Source organism: Lucilia sericata, unplaced genomic scaffold (genome assembly GCF_015586225.1).
Source record: "Lucilia sericata isolate MDLA Ls3-8-SP2 unplaced genomic scaffold, ASM1558622v1 Contig000901F_arrow, whole genome shotgun sequence".
Lineage (NCBI taxonomy): Eukaryota > Metazoa > Arthropoda > Insecta > Diptera > Calliphoridae > Lucilia > Lucilia sericata.
This window is the reverse complement of record NW_023994888.1, coordinates 98,073-125,924: the sequence shown is the minus strand read 5'-3', so window position 1 is coordinate 125,924 and position 27,852 is coordinate 98,073. Positions and strand designations below refer to the sequence as shown.

General features: G+C 30.8%; 2 protein-coding genes across 6 annotated transcripts; one reads left to right on the top strand and one right to left on the bottom strand.

The window, feature by feature from the left end:
- Window positions 1-929: 929 nt before the first annotated feature.
- LOC119608939 (aminopeptidase N) lies at window positions 930-23,845 on the bottom strand. 5 transcript variants are annotated; one of them, XM_037963545.1, is made up of 10 exons: window positions 23,567-23,845; window positions 22,952-23,081; window positions 4,417-5,310; window positions 3,627-3,782; window positions 3,259-3,552; window positions 2,775-3,197; window positions 2,031-2,712; window positions 1,768-1,970; window positions 1,401-1,712; window positions 930-1,339 (listed from the first exon to the last, which is right to left on the bottom strand). In XM_037963545.1, exons 3-10 carry the CDS (start codon window positions 5,166-5,168, stop codon window positions 1,108-1,110), a joined length of 3,054 nt encoding a protein of 1,017 aa, XP_037819473.1. In that variant the 5' UTR covers window positions 5,169-5,310; window positions 22,952-23,081; window positions 23,567-23,845; the 3' UTR covers window positions 930-1,107. The 5 variants fall into 5 exon arrangements, with proteins under 5 accessions (XP_037819473.1, XP_037819474.1, XP_037819471.1 ...); XM_037963546.1 differs by having other exon boundaries at window positions 23,805-23,845; XM_037963543.1 differs by having other exon boundaries at window positions 23,178-23,834.
- Window positions 23,846-26,013: 2,168 nt separating this feature from the next.
- On the top strand, window positions 26,014-26,653 carry LOC119608940 (UDP-N-acetylglucosamine transferase subunit ALG13 homolog). Its single transcript, XM_037963547.1, has one exon. It carries the CDS (start codon window positions 26,111-26,113, stop codon window positions 26,621-26,623), a length of 513 nt encoding a protein of 170 aa, XP_037819475.1. The 5' UTR covers window positions 26,014-26,110; the 3' UTR covers window positions 26,624-26,653.
- The last annotated feature ends 1,199 nt before the right edge of the window (window positions 26,654-27,852 follow it).

Below are 27,852 nucleotides of genomic sequence, written 5' to 3'. Positions count from 1 at the left end.
TAGTTAGTTAGTTAGTTAGTTAGTTAGTTAGTTAGTTAGTTAGTTAGTTAGTTAGTTAGTTAGTTAGTTAGTTAGTTAGTTAGTTAGTTAGTTAGTTAGTTAGTTATGTGGGAGCTTGTTTGTATGGGAGCTAGGGTTGATCATTACGCCCGATAATTATGAAATTTGATAACACCATGAAGGCTTGTATAAAGCTTACTTTATACTATAAAGTTTATAGAGAAACAAGTTTAACTAAATTATGGGCACAAGTGCTTTTTTTCGGGGTACAATTGAATATGATTGATACACTTCGATTTGTTCATTAGCATAAACTAATAATATCCTCCCTCTATAATATTTCATCTCCCTAATTAATTAATTTCTTATTTCCAGCTCTCATGGACACTGGTAAGTTAATTTTTTTTATTTCCTTGAAATGTAAATAAAACAAATTGTATTCAAATTTTTTCAAGTTTCAAATTTTAAGTACTTTACTAACAAAATACATGGTACATACATACACATATTTAAATAATTCTTTGGATAAAAGCTTAAACATAAAATTTAATATTATACAAATTATGTATATAAAAGTATTACATATTATTATTTTGAATTTATAATTAAAATTTTACACAAAACTAATATACAACGAAATACATAAATGAAGAAAATGAAATGCAATAATGTTGTTGAGATTCTATTTCATGTCAAAATAAGAGAAATTAAAATGGCTTTGTAGGAGAGAAAACTAAATTTGGGGCAATAGAGGAAATATTTTTGACACTTTCTATTTTAATTAAAAAAAATAGTAATTCATTCTTTAAGGCAAACATTAGGCGATCTGTAAAGGATTGGACGTTTGGATTTCTTGTTAATACTAACAAATTCTAAAAAAAAGTCGTAGTATACACAAAATTCCGTTACAACTTTCCCTTTAGATTGTATTTTTTTTTTTTTTTTTTTTTTTTTTGATACAAGGCTTAATCATGTTTGATCACATAATGAAGCCTTAATTAACATTTTCTTAAAATATTAAATTACGAAAATTAAATATTAATACTTAACATTATTTGTATTATAAAAGAAAATAAAAACTTTGGACTGTTGAGCTAATAAAATAACTTATAAATAACTTTTTGATTCTTTTCGTAACCATTCTAATATTGTTTGATAATTTTTATTCATCCAATTGACATTAACTTGGACATGTTCGACAATTTGTTGAGATAAACGGCTGTTGTCCTTTAACTCTTTCAAAACAAATGCTTCCAATTCATTTAAATGATATTTCGAATTAATACGTTTTGTGGCGAATTTCAAAATTGTATTGAAATTGGACATGGAGGAACCCAAACTGTAAGATAGGAAAAATATGGTTAGAACTTTTTATTTGTATAGGAATAACATATACTTACTAAGTTTTTATGTCCTCCCAATTGTTGCGTATAAAATCGAAAGCCATTTTCTGTCCCACAACATTTGATGATACGGCGGCAAATACCCGATAAACATCTTGTTTTCTTATGCCCATATCTCCACTTATCGAATAACGTAAATATCTGGATAATATCCAGGGTTCTTTAGAACATCCTAGAGCGGTTAATATAATCTCCTTTTCAGTCGAAACACTTGTTTTCAAGTATCTTTCAAATGCAAACTCCCATTCGGCTTCAGTACCATATTGTACAGCTGTACAGTAAACAATACCGCGTAGATTTGGAGAAATGCTACAGAGAAATAAATTTATATAATAACTCTGTTTTTCTTCAGCATTTTACTTACGGATTATTGGCATCTGGATTAGGAACTTGTACCCAATTCTGAAAATGTCTCACACTATCCGATATGCAACCTTGATGGCCCAAATGACAGGCCATATTTAAAATTTCCACACGTTTAAAATGCTCCAACATATTATTTTCATCCTTTGAATCTCTGAAACCCAATTCGTTATAAACCCTGTCTACCAGTTTTAATAAATAGTTCTAAAATTATAAAAGAAAATCCTTTTGAAAATGTTTTGAAACGAAATTATTCAATATTACCTTAAACAAATCGTAGTCACCCTGACTAACAAACATGGAATCAATAAATTGAAAAGCATTTACGGCTGCCTTCCAAGGCGCATGATCATCTTCGTTTATTAAGTAACGTGTAAGATTTAAAGCTATTTCATAGCTTAAGTAACCACCTCTGGCCAAATTCATGGCATCATCTATCAGTTGAGCCCTATTGGAGGGAGCAATTTGTTTAAATGTTTGCGCATTCATCAAATGACCCGTAATCGTTTGCCAATTGGACAATTCGTAATTAATACGATAATAGCCACTTTGTTGTATATTAAAAATAAACCAATCGGCTGTTGTCAAGTTGCGACTTTCAATTTCATAAATTTTCGATCTGGGTATCCAGGTTAAAGGTCTAGTGTTTTCGAAATCTAATTCTTCTGAAGTGGTATAAGTAATTGGTATCCACCACAAAGGATCCTCTTCTTCTTCTGTTTCATTATTGGCATTCTTAGAATTTTCATAAACAAAACGTTGTTGCTCCAAACGTATAACATTCGTATTGGGATGTTTGGAAACGTGTACTACAGGAAAACCAACCTGCAAAGTCCAGGTATCCATAATATCCTTGACCGTGGTATCACGATCTAGAAGACCCTCTAATTTAGCTTCTAAAGTTAAAGAATGCCATAAATCATCTTGTTCTGCAGAACTATAGGCCCTGTAATTATTTATTACATAAATGAATCTTAAACATTTTCTCAAAAAATCCATCACACTTACATTTCCTTCAAATAACGATTTAAGCCTCTTCTAAATATGTTGGAGGTTAAAAAGTGACTCATCATTCTTATAATAGTAGAGCCTTTGCCATAGGAAATGCGATCAAATATTTCCGTTATCTCCTCTGGATTACCAACCTCTACAGATATTTTGTGTGATGTTGATAAGGCATCTAATTGAAAAACATTTTGCAATTCATTCACCACAAATTGATCCATAGTTCTCCATTCAGGTTCTATAGCATCCACAGTTAAATATTCCATATAACTGGCAAAACCCTCATTTAACCATATATCAGACCACCAACTAGGTGTTACCAAATTACCAAACCATTGATGAGCCAATTCATGACCCACCACCGAAGCTACACGTTGTTTATAAGTTGAAGCCGAAACGCCTTCTTCAAAGAGCATGGTAGTTTCTCTAAATGTTGTTAATATATTTGCTTTAGAAAACTATAGTTTAATTTATAGCATTTGAATACCTGTAAGTTATTAGACCCCAATTTTCCATAGCACCTGCTTGAAAATCTGGCAATGCAATCATATCCATTTTCGGCAAAGGAAATTTCAAATCGAAAAATTCTTCTAAGAATTTCAATATTTTTGGACCAACACTTAAGGCATAAGAGGCGGATTGTATGGCATCATGTCTAGCCCATACTGAAAAATTACCATCCGATAATTTACTAAAATCGGATATACTATAGGCAACCAAATAGGTTGACATGGGCAGAGACTCATCAAAATAATCCCATTCATAATCTGGTAGTGTTTCACTGTTGAATGAAAGTTTAATTTAAACAAATTTCGAAAGTTCCCGATACTAAAAGATCTTCATATTAGCACTTACTGTTTTTTAGTTCTAAGTATGGGCATATTTGAAACAGTTGACATATTCTTTGGTCTTGCTATATTCAAGGTGAAATTTGCCTTTAAAGCTGGCTCATCGAAACAGGGAAATGCTCGTCGTGCGTCTGTAGCTTGAAATTGTGTAGAGGCCAACCACCTTTTCGAATGTGCGTCCACATTTTCAAAGAAGAATAAAATATACAAATAATAATTAATATAAAACGTAATAAATACTAGAATTTATGCATAAAGAATCATTAAACATGTTTAATTACACAGGCCAACAAATTTTTAAAATAAGTCGAAAAAATTTAGCTTAATTTGAATAATGGACTCAGAATTTTTACATTACATCAGGTTTTCCAGGTATCGTGTCATAAATATTAAAAAAATACCGTTTTTTGTCAATAATTGAGACGCTATAACAGCGCAGCGAAGGCATCTTTATTTTAAAGAATTGAGCTGCGCTTAATCCAAATCTGACCTTAGTATATATCCATCACATCATGTTTTATGATATTTCAAGAAAAAAAGGTATATCTGAGCCGAAACTCCTTCTTCTTCTGAGGTTATAGTTGATAGATTGAAATTTCAGAGGAACAACAAATTTTAAGAATGAGATATCTCGAAAACTTAATGTGATAGAGAAATTCAGAGTCAGATTCGGTGCTGCTCTATTCTTTAAAAAAGTATAATTTGGTTTATAGATTAAACATTTGTTGGCCTGTGTTATTATTAAAATATAATACATTCCTCCCAATCAAAAACCACCCATCCAACTACTTGCTTACCTTGTTTCATTTCGCACCTTGTACGAACTACGATAGAATCCTTGTAAATAGTCTTGTATTAAGCCACTAAATTTGATTTTAATCACGTATTCGGTATTTTTTAAAAGTTTGTCATACAATTCAATAATGAAAAATTGTTTGGCCTCCAGTAGATATTGTTTGCGTATACGTAATTCTGCAACTCCCTCATTAGCAACAGCAGCTCCACTACTAGCCACTTTAGTATTATTAGAGCGTTTCTTATCCGATTTCCTTTCAAGAGGCACTATGGCAACATCATTCTTTGAAATATCCAAATCAATGGCATGCATTGTTACATTGTAACAATCCTCCAGGACTAAAATGTTAATGTGAACTTCACCATTAAAGGTGAAATTACCCTCGTACAAATAGGGCTCTAATGAAATGTTATACTTGAGGGGTTTAATTGACGTTGGCAAACGTACATCCTGTTCGTATGTACGTAACGTTGCATCGGTGGCATTTTGCTCGTTGACTTTGTGTCTCGTGGGTACAGCAGTACATACGATATCTTCATCTTCGTTGGGTAGCAAATCATCACATGTTGCAAAATTATAGACCACAAAGGAAACCGTAAGTAAAGTACAGATAAAGAAGGCTCCCAATAGCAGTAAAGTACTGCAAGACAATGTGTATCCCCTTCTATGGGTAATAAACTGCGTGGTAGCGGTATTATTGCCACCCGATCTTTGAGATTCCATATTTAAATTTTCATGCGGATGGGTAACCATACCAATTAACGTTATGGCCTGCCCCACTAGGCAGGTGTGCGTTTATATTGAATTTGGTGTTGAAAAACACTTGTTGTGTGAATTTTATTACTTTATCTGTGTTGAATTTCCTCCCGGTGGTTCACATTAAAGTTAATAAATTCTAAAAAATAAAACAAATAAATACATTTTAAATTTATATTCATACATACTTAGTTAGTCAGTAAACATTTTTTTTTTCTTTTTTGTTAATTTATTATTTGCAAAAGGTTATCTTTTATTATTTGAGTAAACAATTAAAATAATTAATTTTCCTTAAACCGGAAAAAACAATAAAATCTTGTTGTGATTATAAAGATGTATGGTATTTATTTTAGATCATATTAGACACGTGCTTGATCGCATCCCCTAAACGATGTGATCAAAGAAAATTTTCTTTATTATTACCATTTTATATGGTATACTACAAGGTGTTCCAAAAAACCAATTGGGTTTCTAATTTTATTTACAACTTTGATAATGCATGATAAGGCCGAGAATACATTTGACATCACCAGTTTATAGTCCTCGCAGACTAGAGGTATTGGTTTGACCAAACAGCAAAATTGGGGGTCAACCTCAATGAGCTAGAAATTCTCCCTTGATTGTTTTTTCCCAGCTCTTAACAATGCGTTCTCACGACCCAAAAACAATAAGACAAAAAAGTTCAGAATTTCTCAATTTTTTTTTTTCGTGAGAAAGATAACTCTCTAATCGTCCTGTCTAAACCTTGTTGTAAATTAAATTTTATTTATTTTCGGAAGTTTTATAATTTTGACGAAAGTTCAATAATTGACACGGTTAAGCTCTAATAAATTTCTTCATACGCAATATATTGATTGCATTCGATAAAAAATTTATCTTTTGTAAATATGTTCATAAATGTTGACTAAATATACAAAAATTTCCCAATATTATTATTGATATTTTGATGCCCAAAATATGTATGACACATTATTTATTCTTGGCAATAAATTATGGTTCCCTGACTAGTGGGGTTATCAGTTTAATAATAACAATCAGCATATTTTGCATACAATTTAATGTTTACTTTAAAAAATTTTTAATTGAAATAAAAACATATGCAAATCTTGCGGATATTTTATTTATTTGATATGTATCATTTTTGGTAATTAATAGTAAATAAAATATTTGTAAAAAAAATTTTATACAAAAACACCGTTTACAAATAATATTAATTAATATTTTTGTAAACTTCACCCTCGTAATTAGGTTATGTATACATAAGTTTGTCATTCCATTTGTAATTTCTATTCCGAGTCCTAATAAATGGGGTAGTTGATTAAGTTAGGTCGGTCTGTCTGACTGTATGTATGTTTAAATCTGTTTTCAGAAGATCCCAGATATCTGCGAGAGCCCAATCTCTGATAATTTAAACAGACATTATATCGATAAGTTGAATATATTATAAAAAATGGAGATATGAGAAAAATTTCAGAAAACCAAAGAAAATTTCCTTTTTCTCATTCATAATTTTCTCATTTTAACGATCGATCCATACTTAATCATATCTTCAATATTCGGGATAAAAATAATACTCATTTAAATGTTGTATATATATCTACATCATACATGGGAATTTTTCATTAAGCATTAAAATTTCATTACCATTTATAGAAAAAATTTTAATGAAAAACATTTTAAGTACCATTTAATGAAAATTATATTTTTTTCATTATAACTTTTTTGATAATGGTAATGAATTTGATAATGAATTTTCTAAAACAAATTTAATTAGTATATATTTAATAAGAATTCAGGAAAATTTTTCGAAGATTCGAGCACAGGTTTGAAAGCTTTTAAAACCAGTTCCCGTAGTCCAAATTGACTGAAATTTAGCCGTCATAAGTACATCTAATGACAATACAATAATATGTTCGAATATTCGAAATTAAGTTCGAAAATTCGAAGTTATTTTCGAAAAATTTTTTATGTTTTTAAATTAATCTCTGTGTCATAAAAACTAAAAAAAAATTCGAAAATTCGAACTCGTGTTCGAAAATTTTTTAAAGCTGTTAAAACTAGTTCTTCTAGTCCGAATGGGCTGAAAATTGGCATGCATGATTTTACCTAATGACAATACATTATAATGTTGGGATATTCGAAATTAGTTTCGAAAATCGAACTAATATTCGAAATTAGTTTCGAAAATCGAACTAATATTCGAAAATTTGTAAAATCCATTAAATAATGGTAATGAAAATTTCTTTTTAAATAATTACTAATGAAATCGTTCCATTAAAAAGCATTACCATTAGACAAAATAATGCTAATGAAAAAAAAATAATAATTATAATTTTTTTCAATTTAATGCTAATGAAATCGTCAATTAATTAGTCGATATAATTCACTACTCCCATGTATGATCTACATATATGTACATATATACAAATTATTCAGCAAAATTGTTTTCGGATCGGTCTATAATGGACCATAGGTCCCATTCCGACAATCTTAAATTAATAACTCATAATTAATAATTATAAAATTAAACTCGAGTATGTTTCGTATATACACAATTGCGAAATTATTTTCGGATCAGTCCATAATTGACTATAGCACCAATATAAAGTCCACTTCGACAATCTTAATCGTAAATAACACATGAATTAATAATTATAATAGAATAAAACTCGATTTAAATATGTTTTGTAACACATGCAAATCATTCTGTAAAATCTTTTCCCGATCGGACCATAATTGGTCATAGCTGCCATATAAAGCCATAATCGGGATAAAGTTCTAAACGAATAGGTTTTTGTATATGCATGTACACAGCAAAACATTGGAAGGCAAGTACTTATCACGCTTACCTGCAAGTAGTGAGTTAGGTAAGTACTTACTACCATCGGCTGCAAATAGGGGGTTAAGTAAGTAGTTTTGTTTCTGAGCGGAAGAATTGTCTGCAATTTTTTTTCGTTTGAGTTAAAACAAAGTTCGAATATAATATGTCAAGACTGAAAAGTAAGCACTTACATAATAAATTATTTGTAAGTCTTTACTAGACTCATTCTATGTAATGCAGACGATGTGTAGTAGTCATTGAAAAGTAATTTGTTGAGTAACATGTTTTTGCTGGCTATATTCACTATATTCACACATACATAATAAATTATTTGGAAGTCATTACTAGACTCATTCTATGTAATGCAGACGATATGTAGTAGTCATTGAAAAGTAAGTTGTTGAGTAACATGTTTTTGCTGGCTATATTCAAATCATTCTGCGACACTTTTTCCGTATCGGCCCATTATTTGTTAATTATTTAAGCTTGTACTAGGTGAACGGTATTTATGATTCGGCATTTCCGCTTGTTAATTTTAGACAATGACAAAACATTTTTAATTCTGGTTTAAGTCTATAATATGTTTTAAGTTTTCAATCAAAATACGTGTGACTAGTTTATGTTATCAAATGCCACAAGATTAAGGTCATGGCTATGCTAAATTTCAATTTTAGAGAGATTAAGAAATTTGATTATTTGTAAAGATTAAAAGAAAAAAGTTTAAAAAACTATTAAACAAAGTCTGGAATTAATTTTTATTTAATTGTTTTTCTCAAATGTTAGAAGATTGTAATCTTTACCAGTCGATCAATATAAAATAAACATATGTACGGGTATTTAAATAATCTTAATGTTGACAGCTTTATTTTATTTCATGAAACATTCGTAAAAATAATTTAATTGCTGAAAAATTGTTCTATTAGCGCGTGTGTTAAAAAAGCACAAGAAAAAAAAAATAATTAATGCCCCTTTAATTGCAAAATAAATTTTCAATTTAAATAAAATAAATACAAGCTGGTATTTAAATACAGATATTAAACAAATAAATGGGGCAGCATATCATGTTCGTACCGTAAGTATTGTATTGTACTCATACTACTCCCAACCCTTTACTTGCCACTACAATGAATGCGAATTTTTTAAAACTTTAAAAATTCTTTAAAAATTTATTATACTTGTTTCAAATATATCTTGTCATGCTGTAAATATTCACAAAATTTGAAACAAAAAACAATTAGTTTATATGTGTATTATTTAGATGTACAACTTAAATACGAGTGTTAAATAATAAACAATAATAAAATTTGTTTACAAATAATTTGCATATGTTTTATAAACTTTTCTAACAAAACACACATATTTATTTGTTTGTTTAATTTTCTCCTTTTTTTTGTTTTGTTTTTACAAACAAAAATAAATTATATTGAATATTTATTCTTATTAACATTATTTGTACTTTTAACTTAACAGATTAGAGGAAAAAGTAATAAATTTTTTTTAGTGAAAAATTAAAAGTTGAGGTTGGGTTGTAAGGTACTCCCTATGGAAAGTAATTGTACTTAAGCTTTGATAATTATACAGAATTGTGGGGGCCGAAGTATTTCTCCAATTGACAGGAGTATCTCTCTCTTTTAACTTAATCAGCTAATAGTTAGATAATTTAAAGGAAGTTTTATACCCTACACCACTTTTAGGGAGGGTCTGAAAAACAAACAAAAAATAGAAGTTTCTCCACAGAGGGAAAAATAAATATACACGCCTGGTACCAAATTGACACCAATGAGTTTATAATTTTTCAATAACATCTGTTGCAAAAGTATATACATACCGATTGTTTGTCAATAGTGAGCTTACCGCGTTTGTTAACATTTAGACAACGGATGTGTATAAAATTTTGATTTCGACAACGAATTGTTGCAATATTGTCAACATTACATAGTGGTGTCGTACGTATGTATGTATATACTTTGACAACAGATGTTATTGAAAAATTATATACAGTTTGGTGTCAATTTGGTACCAGGCGTGTATATTTCTTTCCCCCTCTGTGTCCAAATCAATTCTCTAAAGAAAGAAGTAGGGTTCTATAAATCGACTTTCGAATAATCGACTTTTTGTCGAAAAAAGTCGAAAAGTCGAAGTCGACTATTTTGTTCCAAAAAGGTCGATAACTTGACTATCGTCTGTGAAAAAAGTCGACTTTGTCGAAAAGTCTGAAAGTCGAAAAAAGTCGATAAGTCGAATAAAGTCGAAAAAAATCGAAAAGTCGTAAAAAATCGAAAAGTCGAAAAAAGTCAAAAATAGTCGAAAATTTTAAAAAAGTGGAAAAATAGTCAAAAACTCTAAATTAGTCGGAAAAAATCGAAGGCAAAAAATAGTCGAAAAAAAAATCGAAAGAAGTCGAAAATAGTCAAAAAGTCGAAAAGTCGGAAAAAGTCAAAAAAAGTCGAAAAGTCGACTATTTATAAAATACTTATAGTCGAAAAGTCTAAAAGTCGACTTTTAATTAAATGAAAAAAGTCGAAAAATCGACTTTTCATAAAATGCAAAAAGTCGAAAAGTCGACTTTTAACTAAATGAAAAAAGTCGAAAAGTCGACTTTTCGTTTCAACTATAGAACCCTAGAAAGAAGTATAAGTTAATCTAAAGCTCTTTATAAAACCTAGTCGAATAAATTACTAATTCTCTAGCAGGCTGCGAGGGTTGAGTCCCGCAAACTTCCCCATACTTTATAAGTTTGTTGCATTAAAAACGGAGCTTAGTTTGTGATCACTTATTAGACTCATAATTGAAACTAATTAATCAGTTAATATGTTATTTGAAGTTTAACAATTTTCTGTTATTTTAATCAAGAATAAACGATTATTCAAACCACGGTTAACCGATTGAATAACCTACTATGTATTGATTGTTTTTATTTTAAAAATAAAAGTGTTATTTTTAATATTAAGTTATAATGAGATCTAATGAACGATAATTAGAAGTACAGTGGACGTCCACTAGTACGAATTATATAGTGTCAGGCCCTTTCGTAATACCGAAAATTCGTATTATTGAACAACACATTTTGTATGTTTAAATTCAAATAATACACATAAAATATTGGATTTTATTTATTTTTGTTTTATTTTTCATGAAAAATTACATAACGGAACAAAATATAATAAATGTGTATTATTTTAAATAAATTTCTTGTACATAAACAGGCATAAAAGGGACATATTTACGTATATGAATTGTTAATTTTGAAAGTATCGTGAGTCCAATGGTTGAAATGAGATATATGTAGAAGGTTTTAAATTTTAATGTTTTTAAAAAGATGTGTGCCAAAGACAATTTGCAATTTACAATGTTTTAAAATGTTCAGATTACATAAAACTTTTATTAGAAACTTGAATGGAATATACCACAATTCTCTAATTTATAATTTTCTCTTAAAAATTAGAATAGTTATCCTTAAACCCATTGTTTGGAATGTGGAGTCACACTACTTTCAAAATTAACAGTTCATACATATGTATATAAATATCATTTTACTTATTAAAACATCAATCATTTAACATCGATGTTTATTACATTGTAAAATGATTCTTACGGCTTTTTCAATAACAGCGCTTTTGAGGCTTCAATATTGTTCTCAGCAGAGTTATTGTCGGGAACTAATAAAATACTTTCCTCATTGGCGTTATCATCCAAAACTTCATTCATATGTAAATAAAACCAAAATTCCCATAAAAAATGCGTTATTCGTACTATCGAAAAGAAAAATTGTGACTTTATTCGTACTATAGAGTAGACAATGCAACAATTTTGCCATTCGTATTATTGGATATTCGTAATAAAGAGTATACGTACTATTGGACGTCCACTGTATATATATTTTTTTTACAAATAATTGGCTTATTAAATAATTATAATATTCTATGAGTAATGCAAATACATATATACATACATATACTGAAAGTAACTGCATTGCATATTTTATCTCAGCAGACAGAATAGCATTTATTTAATTAAATAGAAACTACACCCATTTTAGCAATTAAATGAAACGATTTTGAACTTAATTAAAATTGCGTCTAAGGGTTAAATGTTACAAAATGACATTGCCATTATTTATCCGCTCACCCATTCAGTTATGTACTTTCGGATATTCGTTTATTTTTAGATTTGATCTCTATAAGTTAGGGAAGTTGTTAATGACAATTTAGCGAAAGCCTATACTACATATGCTCATAAATTAGTTACTAGCTAAAAACGATCATATATGGATCATATATGAATCATATATAGACCATATATATTAATATATGTTCCTATCCGAAAAATGGGGATATATAATCAAGTCATACATATATGGACACATACATGTGTATATGGAATTATATATGAAAAAATTTTCCATATATGGATAAGTATGGAAATATATGAACAAATATGGAAATATATGAAAATATATGGAGATTATGCCAATTACGCCAATTTTCGGATATGAACATATATGAAAATATATATATGCTTTATATACATATGATCCATACATGATCTTTTTTAGCTGGGTAGTTAGTTTATTAGATAGTTAGTTAGTTAGTTAGTTAGTTAGTTAGTTAGTTAGTTAGTTAGTTAGTTAGTTAGTTAGTTAGTTAGTTAGTTAGTTAGTTAGTTAGTTAGTTAGTTAGTTAGTTAGTTAGTTAGTTAGTTAGTTAGTTAGTTAGTTAGTTAGTTAGTTAGTTAGTTAGTTATTAAGTTATTAAGGACGGGTTTCTTACTAGGCTTAACTTGCTGTTAGATTAAACTCGGAACAAATTTAGGCGTACTTTAATGATGATTGTGTTTTTCAGTTATGGATTTAAGTTCAGTTAACTTTGTTAGTATTGCCAACTTTTCACTCAAAAACATAAACAATGAACAGCTGTTTTTTGCAAATAATACTTTTGTAATATAAAAAATTTTGGAAAATTGTTAAATAAACATTTAAAACAATAATAAATAAAACAAATCAGAAAATTGCAATTTACTTAAAATATTAAGTTTTTGTTCTTCCGAAATCATTGTTTTATTGCTTTTGTTAATTGTGTCTTCTCACTTATAACTTAAGTTTAATTGGCCAATAACACTCAGTTAAACTAAGATAATCAGTAACGTTACTGTTTACTGAAAAACACAAAACATATATTAAACTAGGTTTAAACAAAGAATGTAGATTATCTTTATCTGAAAAACCCGCCCTAAGTATTAAGTTAGTTAGTTAGTTAGTACGTTAGTTAGTTAGTTAGTTAGTTAGTTAGTTAGTTAGTTAGTTAGTTAGTTAGTTAGTTAGTTAGTTAGTTAGTTAGTTAGTTAGTTAGTTAGTTAGTTAGTTAGTTAGTTAGTAGTTAGTTAGTTAGTAGTTAGTTAGTTAGTTAGTTAGTTAGTTAGTTAGTTAGTTAGTTAGTTAGTTAGTTAGTTAGTTAGTTAGTTTAGTTAGTTAGTTAGTTAGTAGTTAGTTAGTTAGTTAGTTAGTTAGTTAGTTAGTTAGTTAGTAGTTAGTTAGTTAGTTAGTTAGTTAGTTAGTTAGTTAGTTAGTTAGTTAGTTAGTTAGTTAGTTAGTTAGTTAGTTAGTTAGTTAGTTAGTTAGTTAGTTAGTTAGTTAGTTAGTTAGTTAGTAGTTAGTTAGTTAGTTAGTTAGTTAGTTAGTTAGTTAGTTAGTTAGTTAGTTAGTTAGTTAGTTAGTTAGTTAGTTAGTTAGTTAGTAGTTAGTTAGTTAGTTAGTTAGTTAGTTAGTTAGTTAGTTAGTTAGTTAGTTAGTTAGTTAGTTAGTTAGTTAGTTAGTTAGTTAGTTAGTTAGTTAGTTAGTTAGTTAGTTAGTTAGTTAGTTAGTTAGTTAGTTAGTTAGTTAGTTAGTTAGTTAGTTAGTTAGTTAGTTAGTTAGTTAGTTAGTTAGTTAGTTAGTTAGTTAGTTAATTATTAAGTTTGTTATAAGGGCATCCCTTCGACTCTACTTGACTGTTCGCGTACCACGATAACCAATTAGTTAGTTAGTTAGTCCCGTTTGCATATGCGAAAACGAACATTCATTATAAATTCCTATTAGGAGATGGTAAAAAATGAGTTAGGTTAAAAATTAAATGAGGAAATCTTCCACAAATGATTTTCGTAAAAAATTTATGTACATATATCAATATATCAATTTTTTAAAGTTATGAATTCAAAAGTAATTCGAAAATTCAGAGTACTTTGTACGCATTTAATAAATGCGCAATGTACACATTTTACTATACACATATAAATGTTAATACTCTTTTACATAAATACACAACAAAGACAATATTTAATTAACATATTACTTTGTTAATTTAATATTTAAATTATTGTTTAGCGAAAAATTAGCAAATGTTCATTTTAATTGTAGTACGTCAATAATCATCATCAGCATCATTGAGGCGTTCTCTTGAGTTAATCAATTAAAGTCATACAAAACGCGTCGTTTGATGAGTAAATTTAAAGAATAAAGAATGAATTTTCCAATAAACACAGATATTTCAATTAAAATAGGGAATAAACAAGTATTTTAAAGGCGTAGATGCAAAAGCAGTAAACTGTAATTTGGTGTTTTTTTAATAAATAAAAAATTCAAAATTTCTAAAGATTTATGTTGTATGTTTTAAGTTTATGAATACTATAATAGAACTACAAACTCGTTCAACAAATTCATATTCAAATTTAATCTATCACTACCAAGTTAATTTATAAACAATGGCTTTTACTGACTTTGCTTCTACAACACTCATATTTACTAAGTTAAACTGACTTATTCATGTCAGTAGAATCGTATAAATATTTGTTTTGTCCTCTTTTTGGGTGGAGAATTTGGTTTGTCTCCAGTTACATGTCGTTGTTAAATTTTTGTTAATACGTACTCTGCCTTTAACTTGATTTTAAATTTTATGTGTTTTTTTTATCAGTTTCTTATTTATTTTGCCTAAAGAAGACTCAGATATTTGTTGCTGTTTTATTTTTCGGGGAAATGTTTAACACTTGTATACTAATTGAATATTGGTATGGAAAGTTAAACATGATTTTGACTGAAATTTTCGACTACGAATGTATATTTTAAATTATTCAATGTACTGTTGTTTAACAAAATGTCATGCAGAATGCTTTTCAAGTCCCAAAGAAAAGTATTACTATGTTCTTATTTAAAAACTGTTGACAAATCAGTTTTTTTTTTTTTTTGTTATTAGTATTTTAACAATAAATAGTTGGTGCAAAAGTTAAATATTTTTCTGAAGTTATCTATAAATGATGTGTTTATCATTTATATTTTAAAACTTGAGAAGTACATGCATTAAAGACAACTAAGTCCAGAATATAGCCGGAGTTTATAGTCCAGACTATAGTCGAATGCTGTTAACTTGAAAGTTTTTTATAGTCCAGACTTCTGTCAAGTCTATATTCCAGACTAATGTCAAGTCTATCGTCCAGATTCTAGTCCAGACTGTAGTCGAGTCTACAGTCTAGACTATAGTCAAGTTTATAGGCAAATCCATAGTCCCGACTATAGTCAAGTTTATAGTCAAATCCATAGTCAAGTCTACAGTCCAAATTATAGTTAGGTCTTTAGTCAAATCATAGTCCAAACCATAGTCAAGTATACATATATTCCATATCATAGTCAAGTCAACAGTTTAGACTATAGTTAAATCTACAGTCCAGACTATAGTCACATCTATAGTACAGACCCTAGTCAAATCTATAGTCCAGACTATAATCATGTTTTTAGTCCTATAGTTAAGTCTATAGTCTAGACTATTGTCAAGTCTATATTCCAGACTATAGTTGAGTCTGAAGCCTAGACAACAGTCTAATGGAAACCTCAATAATTTTTTTCAAGCTAATACATTTTAATGAAAACAAATTTTAGAAAATATCTAACATCCAATACCGTAGGAATCCTGAAATTATTTTTACATCCTGTTAGAGATTTGCAAAAATTAATTCCCACATTTTTTTGATTTGGTTTCCTTTTTGTTTGCGTTTTATATTATTTTCTACACTTAAATGTCATAAATGTGCATTTAATTTAAAAATAGTTTACCCTAAAAATAGCAAGGAAATCAAAATTAATCAAAACAGGAAATTACACTATAATGTTACATTTCATTATCCTTGACAAATAATACTTAGGTAATATTTTTGTATTGTTCTTTTTATATATATTTTTTTTCTCTCGGAAGGAGTATAAATGAACTACAAGTGTAGAATTTTTATGCGGTTGTTGTGGGTTATTTGTAATTTAGTATGAAATTTCCCTAAGGTAATTGAAACTTTATTAACCCCCACTAACTAATTAAGAAACATAAAGTACCCGTAACTTAAGAAATAGTAAAGAACATATTTGCAAATACATAATTATGATACTCGCATACTAAATACATATAAAGCTGAGCAGGAATATGTAACATAATTTTGTGGTAGAATTTCTTACCCGCAGCTCACAAAAAGGTTTAAGATTTCAAATTCACAAACAGAAATAGTTACAGTAACAGCAGTTGAACAGTAAAGGAAACCAGAACTGATTGTTGGATGAAATATCCTTTTACTTTGTTCATACTTTGTATTTCCCTAGTTAAGATGTAATTAAGTTTAGTTTTGCATAATCATAATAATGACAACGTGATTAATATTAATTGTCAAAGAAAAATTATGCGAATATAATAAACAAGTATACAAAAACAACAAAGAAGAGAGGACATTTAAACTGATAAATATGTTAAAGATTTTTGGCAATTAAGGGTTCATATTTAAAGCAACTAACAACAAACTCGGATGTAGTCTGGACTATAGACTCGACTATAATTTGGACTAAAGACTTGACTAGAGTCTGTACTATAGACTCGTCTAGTGTTTGAACTGTAGATTCGTCTGATTATAGTCTAAACTTTAGACTTGGCTATAGCCTGGAATACAGACTAGACTATAGTCTAGACTATAGACTCGACTATAGTCTAGTCTATAGACTAGGCTATATTCTAGACTACAGTCGACTATAGACTGGACTATATTCTGGTCCGTGAACTCGACTACATTCTGGACTATAGTGTAGACTACAGTCTGGACTATAGAGTAGACTATAGTCTGAACTATAGATTAGATTATAGTCTGCAACATAGAGCAGTCTATAGGCGGGACTAAAGACTCGACTATCGTCTTTTAGGTTTGGCTTTAGACTGGTCCATAGACTCGTCTAAAGTCTGGACCATAAACTTGACAATATTCTGGACTATAGACTTGACAATAATGTGGACTATAGACGGACCAGACTATAGTCAACTCTATCTAGTCTGGTCCGTAGATCCGACTATAGACTAATTATAGTCCGTATTTTAGACTTAGCCTACACTATTGATCTATAGAATCAATTATAGTCTGATTACAGTCTGTACCGCAATTCTGTAATTTTTTAATTTTAACTACCGATATCGTAAAGTAACGATAAATATCGGTTGCATTAACGAATTCTCAATTCTTTAACTTTTTAACGACCTTAGAATATTTTAACGACAAATATCGGAAAAATATGACAATGTCAAAAGTTTTGTATTGAAATATTTTTAAAATATAAAATTATTAACGTGAACTTTTTATTTGTCGTTTCATTGCCGATACTTTTCGTTATGTTTAACGAAAAAAATCGGTGAAATATAATTCAGAATACCACATAACGACAATTATTGTTAACTTATGATTTTTTACTATTTAACGACAAAATTTTGTAGTTAAAAAGTTACTGAATTGCGGTACTGGACTCTAGAATCAACTGTAAGTAGTCTGGACTATAGTCAATAAAAGAGTCGAAGACGAACTTCACTTAATTTTAAAAAAATTAGATTCTGAAATTCAAAACGTGTTAAAAAATAAAATGTCTAATGAATAATATCCAAAATTCACAGCTGTTGTTTAGAAATGTCTTTGTATTTTATTAGTTTAGTTTAATTTAGCATTTTAATGACTTTTTTCAATTTCATATATTTAAAATATTTAAAAACCACATGCTCATTAACTAATTTGCAAATGTACATTAGGGTATAACTTTTATAAAATTTTTAAAGTTTCAAAATATGTATTTCACTTTTTCCTGAGCATTAAATAAGCTTCCTTGCAAATGCTTTAAAGTTTTCGATATTTACTCCAAACTAAATTTTAAATTTATTAATATATAAAATCGGAAATTGCTAGACTCACGCGGTTTATTCCTCTTCCAAATTTAATACCCAAAAATTAGATTACATTAGAAATACTATGTAGTAAATATTCATAAATATTTAACCGTCTCAAAAAAATTGACTTGTGGGCTTTTGAGAAAACCACTTTCTTTTCAATCTCAAAGGACCAATATTTTGTGTTGCAACACCCATATGTTTGTAGCTATATTCTCAGAATGTAAACATTTTGATTGTGTTATCAACAAATACATGGCCTACTAACAAGTTTTTTATTATTTTTTTTTTTTTCCAAAAAGACAATAATTCAATTTTAGAGGTTAAAAAACTGTTGTGACAGCTGTGGTCAATTAATATACAATTCATACCAACTCATATACAGATGCAATGAATAACATGTTATGAATGAATGACTGCGGGATCTTTACAGAAGCAAATACATTTATATACTGTGAAGAGCAAAAGTTAAAAAAGTTAAAGACCTTTAGTATTTGTTTAAATTAAAACTTAAAAATACTAACGTATGTATGTATATTTCTAGGAAATGTCGTTTTTTAAAGGATTAAATACAAAACATTTAAAAAATTCTATGAAAAAAGTAAACAATAATTTAAATCTGTTACAAAAAGTTCCAGTAAATATTGTAAGAAAGGTATGTGTATGTGGATAAAGAGTATAGTCCAAATAAGTACTAACAGCCCGAATATTACTATGTTCGAAAAGAAAAATAAGGCATCTGTCATACAAAAATAAATAGTTTAAAATCTAAAAGGAGTATCTTCGAGATATGGTCGTAAAGAGGAGATCAAAGGGACACGTAAAATGAGAAATGATTTTATGACTCACGTTTTGTGTTGGTCGCACTTATGGTTCACAAGTAAAAAGCGTAAAATTTGTCGTGGGTAGTCTTATTTTTTTATTGATTCCACCGAATAACTTAAATTTGTTATGTCAAATTTTAACAGTTATAAATAAGAAAATACACATTAATAAAACATTTGTTATACCCTACACCACTTTAGTGGGGAGGGTATATTGAATTTGTGCTGATGTTTGTAACGCACAATAATATTGGTCCTATACCCACCTTAAAGTATACCAATCGGGTTGGAATCATTTTCTGAGTCGATTTAGCTATGTCCGTCCGTCCGTCCGTTCGTCTGTCCGTCCATGTAAACCTTGTAATCAAACTACAGGTCGCAATTTTGAAGATAATTCAATGAAATTTGGCACATGATCTTCTATTGGCCCAGGGACGAAGCCTATTGAAAATGGTTAATATTGGTCCATTATTTCACCTAGCCCCCATACAACTGAGCCCCCGAATAGGGCTTGTAAACCTTGTAATCAAACTACAGGTCTCAATTTTGAAGATAATTCAATGAAATTTGGCACATGATCTTCTATTGTCCCAGAGACGAAGCCTATTGAAAATGGTTAACATCGGTCCATTTTCTCATCTAGCCCCCATACAACTGAAAACGACGAATAGGGATTTTAAGTTTATAATTATGTTTAATATACTCGTATCTCGACAAAAAGCTGCAAAAACAAAGTTCTATACTAGCCTTGATGACTCGCATGAATTTTATAATTATAGGGTCTCATTTGACCATAGCCCCTATACAAATCCCCCTTCAAAATTTGACTTAAATGTCAACTATTTTATTCAACAATAAATGGCTTAAGTATATGTATCTGACACAAGTCAACTTAAATGCTTTATTATGAAAACTAAATCACATTTTATTTTTGTAACAGGTGTAGGGTATTATATGGTCGGCCTCGCCCGACTATAATTTCTTACTTGTTTAAGTATAATGTTGTTTAAACATTTTCACTTCTCACAGTATCAGAAATTAGAATAATGAACTAATAAAAAGAAAATAATATTTTAGTCGTATAATTAAATAATACAAAACGTTTACAATGTTTGTTCGCCATTATTAACACACATATGCACACACATGCATACATATTCAAATTTGAATACCATATACATACATATAAATTGCACGTAAAGTTTTTGGAGGCAGCTACTAAACATATTCCCGTCAATGGCTGATGAATAATACAAAAGTAAATTTTTTTTAGAATATTTATACAGTAATAGTAAAATTAAACTGTTGTCTATACAGTGTTGGTTATTTAATTAGAACAAAAAATAAAAGAAAATACATACACTCAAATTGAATATTAAAAAAACATTTCCGACCCTGTTAAAGCATTATTATAAATCCTTATTTGATAACAAACATATTTTTATTTAAACTATTTAGCTAAAATTATTCTTTATTTTGTATACAATTTTATATTTTTAACTAACGTACATAAATATTTGAAATTTATTGAAATAAGTTTTAGTTGGCTATAAACCGGCACACACATGTGTGTAATAATTTTAAATATTTAATTGGTTTAATATTTCTTTCATTTTTATTGTAATCCTCAATTATTTAAGTTTTTTTTTTTATACAAAATAAAAAACATTTCAACAACATGATGTTAAACAAAATATTCCATACGGAATAAGAATATGTATATGAATTTTGCAAAAACCAAACATATTGAATGAAGTGATGTTTTTTTTTTTTCACCCAACAAAATTTATATTACCCAAGAAGCAGTGGGAGATATAAAGGCATTAGATATAGATATTTAATAGTTCATATTTTGGTGTTATGGTTGGATGTGTTTTGCATGGATCTTAAAAAAAGTATTTGTTTTTAAACTTGAAATATGAATTTTTAATAAAATACTAGTAAATAGAGCTATGCGGAATCTTAAAAAAACGTTAATAGACATATTTTTAATTTTAAACAAAATTTTTTTTTTGAAATTAAAATCCATATTTTTGGATATATGTATATCTAGAAATAAGACGAGTTCTGCAAAGCATTTTGCAAAACAGCCGGAATGTTGCTGACAGTCAGACAGTATAATAACAAGATCCGACACATCAGGTTGGGGTTCAATACGGTCATAAGACAAGGATGTCACCAGAAAACTTACATACGGCTAAATCAAACAGCTATCATCACTATCACGACTACATCTATCGAGCTATCCAATATACTAGCAAGAACACAGCGAGCGAGGAGCGAGAGAGGAGCGAGCGAGCGAGCGAGCGAGGCGAGGAGCGTAGCGAGAGCGAGCGAGCGAGCGAGCGAGCGAGCGAGCGAGCGAGCGAGCGAGCGAGCGAGCGAGCGAGCAGCGAGAGAGCGAGCGAGCGAGCGAGCGAGCGAGCGAGCGGAGCGAGCGAGCGAGCGAGCGAGCAAGCGAGCGAGCGAGCGAGCGAGCGAGGGCGAGCGAGCGAGGAGCGAGCGAGCGAGCGAGCGAGCGAGCGAGCGAGCGAGCGAGCGAGCGAGCGAGCGAGCGAGCGAGCGAGCGAGGAGGAGCGAGCAAGCGAGCGAGCGAGCAGCGAGCGAGCGAGCGAGCGAGCGCGAGCGAGCGAGCGACAGGCGAGCGAGCGAGCGAGCGAGCGAGCGAGCGAGCGAGCGAGCGAGCGAGCGAGCGCGAGCGAGCGAGCGAGGAGCGAGCGAGCGGAGAGCGAGCGAGCGAGCGAGCGAGCGAGCGAGAGAGCGAGCGAGGAGAGAGCGAGCGAGCAAGCGAGCAAGCAAGCAAGAACGAGCGAGCGAGCGAGCGAGCGAGCGAGCGAGCGAGCGAGCGAGCGAGCGAGCGAGCGAGCGAGCGAGCGAGCGAGCGAGCGAGCGAGAGAGCGAGCGAGCGAGCGAGCGAGCGAGCGAGCGAAGCGAGCGAGCGAGCGAGCGAGCGAGCGAGCGAGCGAGCGAGCAGCCAGCGAGCGAGCGAGCGAGCGAGCGAGCGAGCGAGCGAGCGAGCGAGCGAGCGAGCGAGCGAGCGAGCGACGAGCGAGCGAGCAAGCGAGCGAGCGAGCGAGCGAGCGAGCGAGCGAGCGAGCGAGCGAGCGAGCGAGCAGAGCGAGCCGAGCGAGCGGAGCGAGCGAGCGAGCGAGGCGAGCGAGCGAGCGAGCAGCGAGCGAGCGAGAGCGCGCGAGCGAGCGAGCGAGCGAGCGAGCGAGCGAGCGAGCGAGCGAGCGAGCGAGCGAGCGAGCGAGCGAGCGAGCGAGCGAGCGAGCGAGCGAGCGAGCGAGCGAGCAAGCAAGCAAGCAAGCGAGCGAGCGAGCGAGCGAGCGAGCGAGCGAGCGAGCGAGCAAGCAAGCGAGCAAGCGAGCGAGGGGGGGCGAGCGAGCGATCGAGCAGCGAGCGAGCGAGCATCGAGCGAGCGAGAGCGAGCGAGCGAGCGACAGCTAGCGAGCGAGCTATCGAGCTATCTAGCGATCGAGCGAGCGATCTAGCGAGCGAGCTATCGAGCAAGCAGCTAGAGCGAGCTATCTATCTAGCTATCGATCTATCTATCTATCATCTATCTATCTATCTATCTATCTATCTATCTATCTATCTATCTATCTATCTATCTATCTATACTATCAGAATCTTACGAATATTAAACAAAATCTAACTGTAAACTTAAAACCATTCCGATTGGAAATGTTTGTTGATAATTTACAAATTTCCATACATTTCACTGTAAATATTAATATGTGTGCAAGTATGTACATATGTATACATATAACGCGAACACTTTTAAATGATTTCACTTTAAGTGATATATATTTCAGGTGATCTATTAATTTGTTTCACAAAACATTTTTATTTTTGGTCATAATTCAAAACAGATGTGTATTTAAAATATTTTTAAGAAAGAAAAAATCGTTGAAAAATGAAATATTAACATACCTAATTTAGGCGCCGTTAGAATCGTTACGTATTTCTTTGCACTTCCTCTTCAGTTGTTTTTCACTTCACGTACATATATTTTGTTACTTAATTTTTTTTTCTTATTTGTATGTCGTTGAAGAATATGATGCTAAAACCAACAATAAAACACAGAAGCACATACATAAATACCATAAATATTGTCGTTTAAATCAAAAAGTCATCAACACTTCGTAAATCTTATTACTTTTATGATATGATTACCGCTACTGGGCTGGCTGACCGACGAGCGCGCAAACCGGCAAAACTAACGCTAACTACAAACGTTCATACATACGTGTAGGTTTACTACTACGCGAATCCAAAAGATCAAAATAACCAACCGTTGCGTTTACACAGCAAGTAGTAGGAGGTAATTGAATCAAAACAACAACAACAAAAAATGTAAACAAATAATTAACAGCAGCAGCCGCAGTAGTAGCACACATCAAAAACAAATCTATACATCCATTCGATGGAATCCATCTATCTATTTATCTACGTACGTAAGTATGTAGCCAAAGGAGATGATAAATTCTCGCGAAATTCACATAAATATTTGATTTTTTTTTTCGTTTTTTATTTGCTCGCACTCACGATTCTATATAGAGATGAGATAGATTTACTTGGTTGGACTCGCGTGCGAAAACGTTTTATCACTTTATTCTATTCGTACTCTGCTACACACAGATTCGAAATACACACACACACTGCCACCACCTTCAGAGTATGCAAAATCTAAATTAAATCAAAAAAGCGCCAGTAAAATGTAATTTTGTTTTGATGATGGTGACGACTACGATGCTGTTCGTCGTATTTAAGAGCATCCACTAACCAAAAGAACGAACTGTTTAACTCAAAGGCCGGCAAGCAACTAAACGTTTTGTGTTGTGAAAAATTTTTATAGAATAATTAGAGGTTCGTTGTTGCTGTTCAAGCTCCAGACGTTCTTTCTGTATATGTGTCTGGTTGGACAGGCCACACACATAGTAAGACACAAAATTAATGTAGCCAGATAAATTGTGCGAAATCTTCACATTTGGAGTATTTAAATTCCAAGTTGAATGATTTTTTGGTAATGAGTTTAAAATATTTAGAGGCTGGGTAACCAATCAAGGGGTTTCAATTTCCTCTACCATATACTCTAAATAATCATCAATATTGAGCAATAAAAAATTCGACTATCTAAAACCTAGATTCTCATCAATACCGATTTTCTTAAGTACCGGCATTCGCTATAGTCTAAAAAATCTATTGATAGATATTCAACAAAGACGACTCTATTTTCTGTGTATAAAATAAACCTTTCAACAACTTGGTGAAATTCCCCAAAATATTGATGTAATTTTCCTTAAACTTTCTACAAATATGATATACCTAAAACTTGGTTAATGAGTTGAATGAGAACCTGCCCCTCAATATAAATTTCGAAGTCTGATTTCTTCCTATTAGAGGAACCAAGACAGATTTTTAAACAATCATCGTATAGATCACTCTTTGAGCATAGAACTGTACTCAATGAAATTCGAATCGTAGTTTCTAGGAGGTGTAATAGTTTTTAGGGGTTTGGGTGTTGAAACGTAAGAAAATGGATTAAAAACTTGATAAACAACAATTGTGTTTGTTGCGACATTAGAGGAAGTAGACGGAGTTAGTTCAGAGTATTTTCAATTTGAATGGGAAATATGTCAGTTGACAAGATTTCTAAAGAAGATACAGAAGGATTAACTCAATGTTGGTGGTTCTTCGATTAGGAGCCATGTTTTATGTCTGATCAAGAACAAGATGACAATTGGATTTTAGTGAAATCAAAGTTGAAATTTGACCAGAGTTTGAAGATTTACGACAAATTACGATGAAATTCTCTAAATCGGAAATACACTATTATCCTACCATAATTTTTTTTTTATATTATCCTAAATTTTGGGGACAAATTCCATCATGTGGCAACACAAAATAAATTCGCAATTGGAAGCAATATGCTTCATACAATTTTTGAAACTGTAACGAACATAACACAACATATCTGTAGCTTGCACACGGTAGTGACTATATAACACTATACTATAGTATTATCATGTATCCAATACATCATTAATATGTAACGCAAATTTTCTTTAAAAAATCTTTACGATGGTAATGATTAATAACGAATTAACAATATAAAAGACAATTATTTTTACCAGAAAATGTAAGACTTGAAACAATTCTTTCATATTAAGAACTCTAATAAAGATGGATAAATTACTTCTCTAGACATTCATCGAGGGAGTTGAATATTTAATAAATATTCTTAAGAACATCAGCTTCGAAATTTTGAAGAATTTTTTTTCAGGGATAACTATTTCCATACTATTATGTAAGGCAGGCATTTTGTGTAGAAAATTATTCAAATGTCTCTCTACTATATTGACTTAAGCAATTCTAAGTAAACATTGGATTCCTGAACGATCAATGAGGTATACAGAACTGTCTCTAAACGCAGTGCTGTTTGTTATTTTTTTTTTTTTTTTTTGCTGAAATGAAGCATCCGCAAGTTTTACCTACTATAGGCAAATTTCTACAAGAATTTCGTTATTCCGAGTAGCAATCATGGTGTCTATTGTAACCGAAAGTTTGCAACATCATACAAGAACATCGTCTAGCTACCGATCTTAACAACTTGAGCTCTACAGAGCCATGTTTATCTGCTCAAATAAATTATTTATGTACATATGTATATAAACTTGGATAATCATTACTTTAAGCTGGTGTTGTCAATTGGATGCCTCGGAACTACTGTTTGGCCCTTCTTGTGGTGTTCCTTAAAACATCGAAGCAGAGTTTTATGCCGATAAAGGGTATAAAAGCCGAAATATTTTTTTTCCGAACATGAAATTTATAAGGAAAGGAGAGAAAACTTACTGTTGTATGGATTAAGACTTTTTAAACATAACGGTTTTCTGTCAAATTAAACAAAAATAGTGGCCACGTTATTTATAGCGTTACCATATTAAACTCGAAACAGCTGTTAAAATAACCGACTGACACGAGTAATATTTTTCCTTATCACTAAATAATATCAACAAAAAAATTATTTTTCTTAGTCGCAATATAAACAATTTTTTTCTCAATAAAGAAATACTTTAAATAATTCCCAATATGGTAGAAATACGAACCGTATATGTCACCGTTGGTAGCACAAAATTTGATGCACTTATACAGACTATTATCACAGACAAAGTCCTCAAAATACTTCAATCGAATGGATGTAAAAATCTTATACTACAAATTGGAAAAGGCCAAAAAGTCAACGAACAGGATATAGCCGTCAAATATGGCATGCGAGTGGAACAGTATGATTTTAAAATTGAACCTAAACGTATGGATATTATAAATGCTGATCTTGTGATTGGTCATGCGGGAGCTGGCACTTGTTTGGATATATTGACTAATCGTAAAGCGGGTATATTAGTAATTAACGATCAATTGATGAATAATCATCAGCAGGAATTGGCTTTACATATGAAAAAGGAAGGCTATTTGGAATGTTGTACTGTGGAAGAGTTGGAGAATTGTTTGGAGAATTTAAATTTTAACGAACGTAAATTGTATGAACCCGGTAAAAACATGGACAGTTTTGTGGAATTTATGGATGATTTAATGGTTAATTAAATAAACAAATTCATTTGGATAAAAATGAAATGGTGGCGTTTTTTTTTTAATTTTAATAATGTGAAAGTAATGATAATAGATATTGGAAAACCTTTGGGAATTAAAGTTGCTGATCTTCTTAATAATGAAACTTAGGTCTTTGTAGATACTTCAACATTTTGTTTACAGCTTTTTAAAACCTTATTTACAGAATCTAGGAGTTGATATAAATAACATTTAGAATGCTTGGGGCAATGTACAGTAAGAATGAAGCATAGCTGTAAAATAATGATTAATAATCGTAATCATTATTAATTAGATTATTTCTATTAAAAAGGTAAAATTAATGATTAATTAACGATTATTTTCAATTTTTTTAATTAATTATTGACTACGATTAAAAATAATCTAAAAATAATCAGGGATTAATTGGAATTATTGAAAATAATCAAAAAAAAAAATCAAAATTAATCAAAAAATTAGTTGATTATTTTCAAGGATTAATTTTGATTATTTTCCATATATTTGGTATAATTTCCTCCAAAAAAAACTTTATGAAAAATGTAATTATTTTTCCGGTAATCCGCTAAAAATTACGGATTTTTTAAGACCCATTTCGAAAAGATTGCACTAATTTTTTTCTAATATGTTGTACTGAGATCAAGATTTTCAATCGAAATAAACTTGATAAATATATTGTTTTCAATAAAACAGTCATATAATCGAATAGAGTGTAACTTGAAAAACAGTTTTCCATTACACGTAATGTAAAAAGATAGAGAATTGTACTAAGTGTATTGAAATTAATCAAAAATAATCAAAATTAATCCTTGAAAATAATCAAATTAATTTAATTTTCATTAATTTAAATTAATCCTGATTATTTTTAGATTAATTTTAATCGTAATCAATTAATAATCAGAAATTTTATACCAGAGAATTAAATAATCATTACGATTATTTTTGAAAAATAATTTAATTGATTATTAATCGTAATCGAAATTTTACTTCATTCAATGAAGTAATACAACCCGGACCGAATTACCAGAAAATTCGATATTGACATTAGTTAAATGTACTATATTTCTTGTTCGATTTAGAATGCCATCACTTCAGAAAGGAAAATCAAGACCAATTTTATTTAATATTTTTAAACTTTTATCACAATTTCTTTGTTTATTTTTAAATTAATTTTGCAAAATAAATTTGAATTTGCAGAGGGGCATTAAGAATTGATTATTTTTAAACGG

Bases quoted from the DNA above. Each gene is read 5' to 3' on its own strand.
- LOC119608939 (XM_037963545.1), bottom strand. From the start codon at position 5,168: ATGGTTACCCATCCGCATGAAAATTTAAATATGGAATCTCAAAGATCG. The intron at 3,783-4,416 runs GTAAGCAAGTAG...ACATTCGAAAAG, and splicing joins AAGGTGCGAAATGAAACAAG to GTGGTTGGCCTCTACACAAT. The intron at 1,971-2,030 runs GTAATATTGAAT...TTATAATTTTAG, and splicing joins GTGACTACGATTTGTTTAAG to AACTATTTATTAAAACTGGT.
- LOC119608940 (XM_037963547.1), top strand. From the start codon at position 26,111: ATGGTAGAAATACGAACCGTATATGTCACCGTTGGTAGCACAAAATTT.